Source organism: Nicotiana tabacum, chromosome 1 (assembly GCF_000715075.1).
Source record: "Nicotiana tabacum cultivar K326 chromosome 1, ASM71507v2, whole genome shotgun sequence".
NCBI lineage: Eukaryota > Viridiplantae > Streptophyta > Magnoliopsida > Solanales > Solanaceae > Nicotiana > Nicotiana tabacum.
In genome coordinates this window covers 211,593,208-211,604,995 of record NC_134080.1, presented here as the reverse complement: position 1 = coordinate 211,604,995, position 11,788 = coordinate 211,593,208, and the positions used below count along the sequence as shown (strand labels likewise).

The window sequence follows — 11,788 nt, the reverse complement described above, 5'->3', positions numbered from 1 at the left end:
GTGATATCGCTAACAATACAGTAATTCCAATGAGAAAGGAAACGGCAAGTAACAGCAGAATACCATAATAATGACACAGAAGCTTGAGTGGAAACACAGCCTAAATCCGAAATTACAGATAGAGCAAGGACAAGTAATAACTTAGCAACTACGACCGCTTTCACATTAGGTTTTAGTCAATAACTCCACGAGGTACCGAACTTTGGACAAATCACAACTCACGAGTCTCAATACCTGAACCCTAACATTTGGCATCTTGTGCCCTCTTTACATTTCATAACCGCACTAACGGCTCACATGCCAAATAGAGCCATTCTCACATAGAAGGCAAGTAAACAAGGGTGTGCATCTATACTCAATAATTTCAAGAAGACGTCTTATCCGATAAGAGTGTTTAACTATGTGTATGCTTGTGCAAGTGTCCTAACATAATTCATACCAGCTAGTAAGCATAAGGAAAAGAACGGACAACACGTAAAATGTTTTCTCACAACTTCACAAGTTAAAGCTCACACAGGTAGGTGTACCACTATACAAATATCAACAACAGGAATTCCCCCAGGCCATCACAAATTATCACAAACCAATCACTGACATAAGCCCTCCTGTCTCGCTATGTGTGCAATAATAATATAGTAAGTGCCCGCCTTGTCTCGTCACATGTGCATTATAATGTTCTCACCTTGTCTTGCCACATGTGCAACCCCCCCCCTCATATATATATATATATGTGTGTGTGTGTGTGTGTATGTATATATATATGTATGTGTATATATGTATGTATGTATGTATATATATATATATATATATATATATATATATATATATATATATATGTATATATATATATATATATCACGCCGCATGTGCAAATATCAACAGTAACAATAGCACGACAGAAACCTCGTGCAACACAATAACAAATACAACGGTAACAATGACAATAAATACGAGAGTACGATAAGCAAATCAATTCAAGAACTTTCGATCACAAAAAAATGGTAGAACTAGTTCATAAGGAATGACCACAATAGAGAATACTAAGCGTAATAAGAACATCTCAAAAAGGGAGGAGATAATATGTAACAACGATCCCACGATATACAGTTCAACAACAAAGGAGCTAACAGAAGTCGAATAATTCCAAATAAGGACATGTCAACTAAAATATAGGATATCTAAACTTCTTTTAAGGTTGGACAATTACCGAGAATATACAACAAATTCAATTAAGGATAAGCGGCGGGAAGATAATCATAACCTAATTAAGACTAAACAATTATAGGATGAGATAATAATAATTTCAAATAAAGATAAGCAGTTATGAAAAGATAGCATGACAATAGCAAAGGTAAAAATCCCCAGTTAAGTCAAATAAGAGTCAAATAGGCAATAAGAGTGAATCATAAAGCAATTAATTCCAAGCATGTAGAGGTAAAACTAATAAATAGGAAACTCAATCATATCAAGAACAACTTCATACTCAGTGAATATGAGGACCTAAAAACTCTAAAAGGCCAACTTTCCTTAAATAAGTTCGAGCACGCACTCGTCACCTCGCGTACACGGACTACAATTAGCATAGAAAACTCAAATCCTAAGGGAAAATCCCCCACACAAGGTTAGGCAAGATACTTACCTCAAAGAAGACAAACCGATACTCTAAAATGAACTTCTCGGGTGAAATAACCTCCGGACAACTCAAATCTAGCCAAAATAACTTCAAAACATAAATAAAACTCATAAGAAACTATTCCGGATCATAAAGTCTCAATCTTTATTATAATCTAAAAATCGACTCAAAAGTCAACCCCTGAGTCCGCACCTTGGAACCTGACAAATTTTATAAAACTCGAACACCCATTCTGATACGAGTTCATCCATACAAAAATTATCAAATTCCGATACTATTTCGTCCTTCAACTCATGATTTTTCATTTTGGAAATTTTCTTCAAAAACCTTCATTTTCCCCAACGCAAAACACAAATTAAATGATAAAAATAAAGATAAAATCATGGAATATAATAAATTCTAGGTGAAGAACACTTACCCAATCGATTTGCTTGAAAAATTCACAAAGAAGCTCCAAAAACCGAGGTCTAAAACTCAAAATATGAAGAAAATGACCAAACCTTCGACTTATATGATTCTGCCCAGGAGTTTCGCATTTGCGGACAATGATGCACACCTGCGCATACGCATTTGAGAACTCTGATAGCTAGCGGCAACGCAGAAGCGCAAAGGGGGACGCAGAAGCGAGCTTCTTCGCAGGTGCGATCGCTGGACCGCAAAAGCGGTCTCTACACCTGCATGCAGGCCTCCGCAGAAGCGAGCGATCTCCCATGCCTCAAGGATCACAGAAGCGACCAGGCTCACGCAGATGCGGAGCCGCACCTGCGCTCCATGGTCGCAGGTGCGAAAACACTAGAACCAGATTTGTTCAAAACTATAAAAAAAATATCTGAAACTCGTCTGAAACACGCCCGGGGCCACCAGGACCCCGTCTAAGCATACCATCAAGTCCCATAACCTAACACGGACTTTCTCGAGGTCTCAAATCACATCAAACAACGCCGGAAAAAAACAAATCGCGCCATGAATTGAATTTATGAACTTTCAAATCTTCTAACTTCTAGAACTCATGCCAAAACCTATCAAATCAACCCGAAACGACGCCAAATTTTGCAGACAAGTCCCAAGTGATATAACGGAGCTGTTCCAACTCTCGAAATCGCATTCTGAGCCCAATATCATAAAAGTCAACTTTTGGTCAAACTTTTCCATTTTCCAAACTTCAACTTTTTCAACTTTTGCCGAAATGCTCCAAATTATCCTATGGACCTCCAAATCCGGGCGCACGCCTAAGCCAAAAATCACCATACGAAGCTGTTGAGTTCATCCAAAACTCATTCCGGAGTGGTTTACACAAAAGTCAAAAATTCCGGTCAACTCACACCTGCTTAAGCTTCCAAAACTGAAATCTTTTTTCCAATTGGACTCTGAATCATCCGGTAACTGAATTTGACCATGCACGCAAGTCAATACACATAATACGAAGCTACTCAAGATCTCATGTTGCTGAATGAAACTTAAATTCTCAAAACGACCGGTCAGGTTGTTACACGATTGGTGATTAAACAATTAAATAATTAAGCACATGATTGATTAAAAAAATTAATATGGTAGACTAGAAATCAAAATCAGTATTCAAACAATAATAATCATGAAAGAGCCAAAACTCTAGATCATGAAGTTTAGCTCTACACGACCAAGAGGTGTAGGAAATGTTTTCTTTCAATTCCAAGTCAGCTTAAAAAAGCTGAAAAAAGAGCTGAAATCCGTGTCAGGGGATCGTATGAGGCATGCCCCTGGACGGGCTCCCAATTCCATTTTTTCTTCTTTTTCTCTCGCTCGTCCATGCTGCCCTCAAGTTTACTGTTTTGTTTCGCTGCCAATTCCCTTAGCTCGTGCACCTCTCCCGCGAAGCACGAGCTTTGAACGAGCCATCTTCATTTTTCTTTTCTTCGTCTTTTCATGTGTCATTTCGTGCTAAATCACTTTTTTTTTTCATCAACTTTCATCCAAATATATTTTTTCACATGAAAAACACGTAATGAGCATAAATTCATCCAACAGTCCCGCAATCTTCATGAAATCATAAAAAAAAACACGGGACATAAGAACACCCAAAAACATGGACTTTCACCAATTATCACTATTTATGTTAAGCGTGAATTGGTAGTTGAGAAAAACAAAACAAGCAATATGCACCACCTGGCTAATTTATGCAAATATTCCTCTTTTAGGTCACTTTTACATCTTGTCCCTATTTTAAGAAGTTGTATAAATATATCTCTTGAAAAATGACATTTTCCGGATAACATTAGATTCGAGATAATGTTTGCTTAGTTAATTTTTTGGTTTACTCACAGATTATGTTAGTGATCTAACGTTTGCAATAACTTATAAAATTTTAAACCATAATCTATCAATTTCTCATAAGATTTTCAATTTGTTAAAAAAAAGTTTTTAACCATTATCTAAAAAGGTCCATTAACTGCAAAAGAAATAAAAGAAATCATTTATTAAAAAGTTGATATAAAAAAGGAGACAGTCGGCAAAAATTTCACCTAATAGTGTCATATTATATATCTTTAATCTTAAATCTGTTTTTGAACAAACAAATTTCCCAAAAAAGAAAAAAAAACAAAAAAAAAAACAAAAAGATCAGCTAAGACGGGTCCAAATGATTATAATATGCAAAAATAGCTAAATATGGCTACAAATTAGGCGGTGTTTTAGCAACATGGCTGGTTAATGGCTATGGAACCCAAGAATCTGTCACATTTCTCCATTTTTCCTCTTTTCTTCTTCTTCTTCTTCTTCTTCCACCATTGTGGTTTCTGCCATCTCAGTAGTTGAGTCAAGAACATGTGATTTATCTTCTTCTATGCCATAAAATAAGGTACTTTTTTTTTAATTGTACGCATGCAAATGTTCACCATTCTATTGAATCAAGAACATGAATTTCTCTTATTATATGCCAATTAAAGGTGATACCTTTTTTTGTATTTTTGTATCTGCATGCAGTTTGCAAATTAATGGTGTATACTTTATGTTTATTTGAGGTGTTCTTTTATTCTTTTTGTCTTATGTAATGATATGGCATGGTTGGATGTAAAAAAGAATTAATCTTTCTATTACCTTTTAGAAAGAAAAAAGAAACTTTTCCCATTCCTGTGCACCTGTAATTAAGTCCATTAAACAAAAGTTCCCTTTAATTGCGGTGTTAATCTCCAACTTTCCTTATTGGGATTACAGGATTTTGGAGGGTAGAAGTAAGAGTGAAAATTAAAATGATGATAGTTTGAATTTTAAGAAAGCATGGTGTTGCTGTAATCATGATTTGAACAACTGTTGATTATTATTCTGTTTACCCTTTTGGTTTCTGTTTGAAACATTGTGAAAATTTGATCCTCCCAACATTTTCTTCTTCTTTCTAATGAGATTAAGGCGTAGTCAATGCATCCTTTCTTGTGCCTCCTCCCATCACAAAGTAAGCTTCTTTCTTCCACATTCTTCTAGTTTCATCTCTTGGTAATTGTGTATCCTTTTACTTTGCTGAAATTTTGGTTAATTAGCTTAGTCGAATGCAAGTATAGTTGAAGGCAGAGGGTCAAATTGAGTAAAAATGGATGTTGATGATTCATATTAGTGGATCCCGACATGTTTGGGATTGAGGTGTCGTAGTTTCTATTAGTGAATGCAAGTATGGTTAATGGACTGAACAATAGGTTTTATCAGTTCAAAACTGCCATTTTTGAACAATGTGGGTTATTTTGGTTATTCATAGGCAAGATACTTGAAGGGAAGCCTTGGAGCAACGGTAAAGTTGTTTCTGTGTGACCTATAGGTCATGGGTTCGAGTCGTGGAAGCAACCAAGATAAGTTGTCTACATCATATCCTTTGAGGTACGGCCCTTGGATCCTGCATGAATAGGGGATGCTTTGTGCACTGGGCTGTCCTTTTATAGGCAAGATACTGGCCTAATATTTATCGAGTTTCGTACCGTGCCCCACTGGTCCTCGTGGATTTCTCGGTTATAAAACATAATTATTCGAACTTGAGCTACCTTGACTGTAGGCAAACGTAGGTCATTCTATTAGATTTAATAAGATGTAGATCCTAAGCTAGATGATGGATGATTAATTTATCATCATGAATAGTAGGGGGTGATGAGAAAAGCATTAACTTGCAATTTTCTTGAAGTTGTTGTTTGAATTTCTCTGCTGCACTCTGCTACGAGCTGTATGCACCTTCATGCATCTGTTGTTTTTTTGAGTGCATTCTATGCTGGGAAAGAGTAACTTTCGTCTTTCTGGAATTTACCTGTCTAATGTGGGGACTCAATTAATCTATTTGGCTAATTGCCTGTGATATTAAGTCAAATCCTTTGCGCTGAACTCTACCAAAGGAGTTGATTTAGAGCAAAGAAACGGTATATCAAATGCTGAGTCGTAATCTCATTTCAATTTGACTAACTTTTAGAAATAAATTCAGCTTGCAGTGGCTTTAGCTTGTCTCAATGTCCTCATGCCATATTGCGATCCGTTTACGTAATTATCTTTAACCAAACCCTTTTCACGCGCAGCAACTGGAATTAACCTTCAGTCTTTATAGACTCAGACTCGTGAAGTGATGCCAATGACCCTCTTTAAATTACTTTTATCTTTCTTCGTGTTGCTATCTTTTTTCTCTTTTTGATCTTTTTATTTCGCATTGAATGCCTCAGCTAGACCAGTTAAACAATGTTGCGATACTAGCTACATTGCTGATATATCCACTTGTGACAAGGGATGGTTCGTGAGTCCTTCGTTAAGGGCTCGTGCTCTTTAGGTTTGGGGGGGGGGGGAGGTACTAGGACAGTCAGGCAAGTCATTGATAGCAATATCCTCCTGCCCTTCTTGTTTAAACTTCATAAACTTGAATGCTGTAACATTTTCATTTCATTGTGTAATTGGGTTCCTTAGCAATTTATAATAAAGCAGGGTACACTTCTGCTCGTAATTTTATCTCACAGAACTTATGATATTCAGGCTGATGAAGATGAAAGTAATTGGCACGGAAAGAGGCTAGATGAGGAGCCAGCATGGTCACATAATTCTCCTCACGTAATTTCACAGTTAGCTCAGTGCTTTAGTGAGTTCAAGTTATTCTTCTAATTAATAATTTCATTAAAGGTCGCTGCATCCGTATTATTTTTGCCTACATTTCAGAAATTTTCTCCTAGGTAGTGTATTTTAGCCTTTCAAATCTTTCTTCTTCTTCTTCTTCTTCTTCAATACAGGAAATATGTTGTTTTACGATGTTTGTACTTCTTTTACATTGCAAAATTTTGGGATTGTCTAAATGGAAAGTTGGAAACTGTTATTCCTAACCAGCCGTGTTTTGAAAATTTTTGTATGACAAAATACTCTAGATGTCAAATCTCTTTTTTTGCAATATATATGTGAGCCTGAACATCTTTCATCAACAGTATTACTATCCAGAAAGAAGTCTTCATATTTTATGTTTAGAGGCTGTGTAAGCCAAACCGGACAATTGTACGGCCTAATTAGGATAAGCATGGTGCATCATAGACTAGTGCATGGTGCAAATTGTCGGAAGAACAATGCAAAGAATAGCGAAAAAGAAAGACTTCAATGCAAAACTTCAAGAAGCACTTCTTTGATTCTTTTTTGTTGGGGCTGTTGTTTCCTTTACTTCATATGTTAAGCGACTAGTATAAACGTTTCTAGTGTTATTTGTTCATTTCACTTATCGGATTTTGATGGCTGTAGCTAATGCTATGGTTGGACCACGAGCATGGATAGGAGGAATCTTCAACCGCTCGGGCAATAAACGGTTTGGAAGCGATAAATATCTTGACTACCCTTTAACTCCTCATCAGGTAAACCTGAGTACCATATTGTTGGACTTCGAATTTATCTGACCTTTACCTCTATTTCATGTCTATCCAAGTTGTATAGGCTTCTTTTTTAGCCTATCTCGTTGAATCGGTTCCTTTGTGCAGTGGTTCTTTCTGTTGGTAGAAATTGTTGAGACTATTATGGAAGTTCTTTTTCTTACTTCTCTTTGTAATTTATACCTTCGTATCATTGTGGATCTTTTCATATATATTTAACTTCTGCCAGGAAGAAAGATTACGCAGGCTTCAAGAACGGCTAGGAGTACCTTTTGATGAAACACGCCTAGATCATCAAGTATTTCCAAAATGCTTGTTCTATTTTCATTTCCATGCTAATTTCAGTTCGTAGTTATAAATGCTAATATCTTGGGGATGATGAAATTGCAAGTTGCTACGGTTATGTAGAGGCATTTTTATAAGGGACTTGGAATACTATATTTATTGATCTAAATATGACTATCGGAAACGACGTCTCTATCTTCATAAGGTAGTAAGGTCTGCGTACACATTACTCTCACCAAACCCTGCTTGTGGGATTACTCTGGGTTTGTTATTGTTGTTGTTGATTGATCTAAATTATCTACCTTTTGTTTTACAGTTTATCAACAACATAAAAAAAAATATATGTATGTACTTCGTATGAATATCAGAAACTAGACGGACATATTTTTCAGAATAATAATTAAAGAAATATATTATACAGTAATAATGTTCCCTTAACAGTTTATGGAATTATGAAGATCTAATCCGGTCTACTTGGCGTTCTACTATTGGTTACAAGTTTTCATGCCCACAAATGTTCACATAACTAGTGATATTGCAAACAAAACAAGCTATGCAATAGTTCTTGAAATAAATCTGAAGTTTTCATATGCGGGCACTCTCATTAATTCAATATACTGAAATCTTGTAAGAAGTCACTAAAACATTCTGCCACTCTAATTTCATTGCAAAGCACTGAGATCACTATTTTATCACATTTAATCTTAATGATATTATCAGTATCTGCTAACCTATCAGAGTAGTAACTTAGTTTATCTGCGACGTATCAGAAAGTGGAAACCTTAGTTACCCCTGCATTTTCTTTCTGGATTTTGTTTCAATCTGTACCTGCGTGTCTTTTAAATTATGATATTGTTTACGTTTTTCTGGTTGTAACATGTATTTTAGCAAATAGTTAACTCCAATTTTCAGGAAGCTCTTCAAGCTTTATGGAACGCGGCATTTCCAAATGTTAAGCTGAAAAGTTTGATCTCCGAGCAATGGAAAGATATGGGCTGGCAAGGAGCAAATCCATCAACTGACTTCAGGTAAAGTTCAGCCTTTGAGATCCTAAATCTTTCGTCAAGATACATTAATAATTTTTCTCACTTTTATCGTCGGAAGAAATGTATAAGACTTTTGGCAAGAGGTGATTCATTTCCGCAGGTCAACTGCGATAATTAGAATGTAGCAGTTTGCTTGTTCATCTATAGAGAAAAAAGTATCCAACTATTCATTTGCGACACTCGTCTAGTGGCACTTCTATGACACCAGTAGAAAGCTAAGGATCAGGAAAATATAGTTCTTGGCGTTGTTCACTTTGATTCTTATTCACTTTTAAAAAAAGCCGAGATCTGTGTTCCAATGTATATCTCCAATATCTCCCCAACCTCTGACACTTAGTTTACTTTAGTTATCTAAAGTACTTATCTCATTTGAGAAATCATCTTGTTGTAGGGGTTGTGGATTTATTTCACTCGAGAATTTGCTGTTTTTTGCAACAAGATATCCGGTATGATCGTTTGGCTGTTCTGCAAAGAGCTTAAATTGCTCAGTAGGATAAGTTTTCATAGTATGATTGTGGCATAATAAGTCATAACTAATTACATATATTCAAAATCAAGGCTTGTTTTCATAGGTTGCTTTTCAAACGAAGTGGATCGAGGGCAACGTGGGAGTATCCATTTGCAGTTGCTGGGATTAATGTTTCATTCATGTTGATTCAGATGCTGGACTTATACTCAGGTGATCTAACGTTTTAAGCGATTATACTAATTAAGAACAATCTCATCTGCTTTCAAATATTATTCTTTATGATTCTTTATTGTCTCAAATTATACATTTTGCTAATATTTTCCTCTCCATTCTGAACCGGAATTGATTTTCTTCTTTTTCTCTTACAGAAAAGCCGAAGTGTCTACCGGGAATTAATTTCGTTAAGTTATTAGGAGGTAAGCCAGTCATATAGATAGAAAATTAACCTAAGTACTGAATCAGGGTGCTTTCTAGATGAACTTTTTCGCTAAAAAATAATGCAGAGGATGACGAGGCATTTGATGTTCTATACTGTATAGCGTTCGCGATGATGGATGCGCAGTGGCTGGCTATGTGTGCTTCATATATGGAGTTTAAGGTATACTTCTCTCTCTCTCTCTGTATTTGAACTTTATGAGTTCAAGTTATCTGTATCAATTTAGTGGATTTTTAACACATATACATGATATAAGCTAAAGTTACTAGGTTCGGCTGAAATTGTATCTATTACCCTATATGCGCCCCTGCTCTCGCCCTTCCATTTCTCACACACGTGTGGACCATATGGAGGAACATGTCATGAGCTTATGAATTAAGATTAATCCCATCGCACTTCTTTTTAGAAAATTATAATGCTGATTATTTTTTGATTTAACACTATCATTTAGGAGAGAGCATTAAACATACAGGTCCTTTAGTTCAAACACAACTTCATTTCTGTGTGACTTCACTAAATAAGGACGGTATAGGTATAGAACTTTGCTGTGCATTCGCATCAGAACGCCCTTTGCTAAACTGATATAGGAAATGAAGGGTTCCAAAGTTTAGTGATTTTACTCAATATTATTCTTTTTTACTGTGTTTGTCCGGAAAACAGTCATGTTTAGCATAAAGAGTTAGTCCTATGATCTGTAAATGAAGGTAAATGTAGATCTAAAACAGAAAAGAATGTCGCACAATATGTTAGCTAACTTTTCCTCTACACTCTACGAAAGTGTTTTTGTTTTATTCCTTCAGGATGTTTTGCAAGCGACAAGGACGCAATTAGAGAGGGAATTATCATTAGAAGATATACAAAGAATAGAAGATCTGCCAGCATACAACCTGATATAGCACATACACTTCTTATTCCCCTCGGTAATACCTGATAGCTCACTCATTCTGCAGTTTGGTTAATTAAAGACAGACAAAAAAAGGGCAGCCCGGTGCACTAAACTCCCGCTATGTGCGGGGTCCAGGGAAGGGCCGGATCACAAGGGTCTATTGTACACAGCCTTACCCTGCATTTCTGCAAGAGATTGTTTCCACGAGAGAGAGAGAATGCGATGAAATGATTGAGATACATCCAATAGCTAAACCTGAAATTTTCTATACAAAAGGATGGTAGTTTACACAACTCAAACATTACTGAATAGGTTTCGGATGTTTTCTATGATCTTTTTAGTCCGGTTAGTAGAAAATATAGAGAACTTCTAGAGTGTTTTACTGAATTTTTTTTTTGTTAATTTTGTATGATATCGTGATTGAGAAGAGCTTAATGGACATGAAAGATTCATATTTCCGATCCAGTGTGCTTGGGAATTTGTTGATGTGTAGTTGTTGAATGCATAGATGAAAGAAGTGTTGCCACAGGTTGGCTAACAATTTTGCCAGTTTTGAGTTATGCAAAGTCCTATCCTGTTGTTTCCTTTGGCGTCGGTTATCTTATTGTTTTGCTGTCGTTACAGTTTCTTTTCTCCAGTATTTCCAACATCCGCACTACTGTTTTTTTTCTCAAACTTGCTTTGTTTTTTTTTCTTAGAGCCGAGGGTCTATCGGAAACAGCTTTTCTACGTACACACTACTCTTTCCAGACCCCATTTGTGGGATTACACTGGGTATATTATTGTTGTTGTTGTTCTGAGTTAAGTAATGTTATGTGCTTCTATGTTGACAGATTGGTTTTCCCCCACTGACTAGTACATTGTTAGTTTCTCAAATCTAAATGCCAATATTGAAGGCATAATTAAGTGAATAAAAGCGTATTCGGTCTAACAGTTTAATTTTTTAGATAAGACGGTGACATACTCCAACCATCAAGAGAGCATATAACTAGTATCTGTGTAATGAAACTCTTAAGGTTAGTGATATCTATCCAACTGAGTTGATTGTTTGAATAGTCATTCAACTTGTGGTAATTGGTTATCACCGGATTTTGTATTTTTTGGTGCGGAAAAGGGCTAAATATACCTATGTACTATCATAAAAGGTTTAAATGTATCTCTCGTTATACTTTGAGTCCATATATACCTCTGGTGTTATA

The 11,788-nt window shown here is 36.0% G+C and overlaps 1 protein-coding gene across 9 annotated transcripts; it reads left to right on the top strand.

Annotated features, from left to right (window-relative positions):
* Positions 1 to 4,145: 4,145 nt before the first annotated feature.
* Positions 4,146 to 11,047, top strand: LOC107763718 (uncharacterized). Of its 9 annotated transcripts, none has more exons than XM_075256525.1 (11): positions 4,963 to 5,057; positions 5,355 to 5,473; positions 6,599 to 6,673; positions 7,343 to 7,452; positions 7,697 to 7,765; positions 8,665 to 8,780; positions 9,190 to 9,244; positions 9,357 to 9,477; positions 9,636 to 9,683; positions 9,771 to 9,865; positions 10,482 to 11,047. In XM_075256525.1, exons 4-11 carry the CDS (start codon positions 7,351 to 7,353, stop codon positions 10,632 to 10,634), a joined length of 759 nt encoding a protein of 252 aa, XP_075112626.1. In that variant the 5' UTR covers positions 4,963 to 5,057; positions 5,355 to 5,473; positions 6,599 to 6,673; positions 7,343 to 7,350; the 3' UTR covers positions 10,635 to 11,047. The 9 variants fall into 9 exon arrangements, with proteins under 9 accessions (XP_075112621.1, XP_075112615.1, XP_075112612.1 ...); XM_075256518.1 differs by having other exon boundaries at positions 4,966 to 5,057; positions 6,599 to 6,701; XM_075256520.1 differs by lacking the exons at positions 4,963 to 5,057; positions 5,355 to 5,473 and adding an exon at positions 4,146 to 4,466.
* The last annotated feature ends 741 nt before the right edge of the window (positions 11,048 to 11,788 follow it).

Coding starts and splice junctions, on each gene's coding strand:
- LOC107763718 (XM_075256508.1), top strand. CDS start 5,004: ATGAGATTAAGGCGTAGTCAATGCATCCTTTCTTGTGCCTCCTCCCAT. Junction 7,766..8,664: donor AAACACGCCTAGATCATCAA/GTATTTCCAAAA, acceptor TCCAATTTTCAG/GAAGCTCTTCAAGCTTTATG. Junction 9,245..9,356: donor TTTTTGCAACAAGATATCCG/GTATGATCGTTT, acceptor TTCAAAATCAAG/GCTTGTTTTCATAGGTTGCT.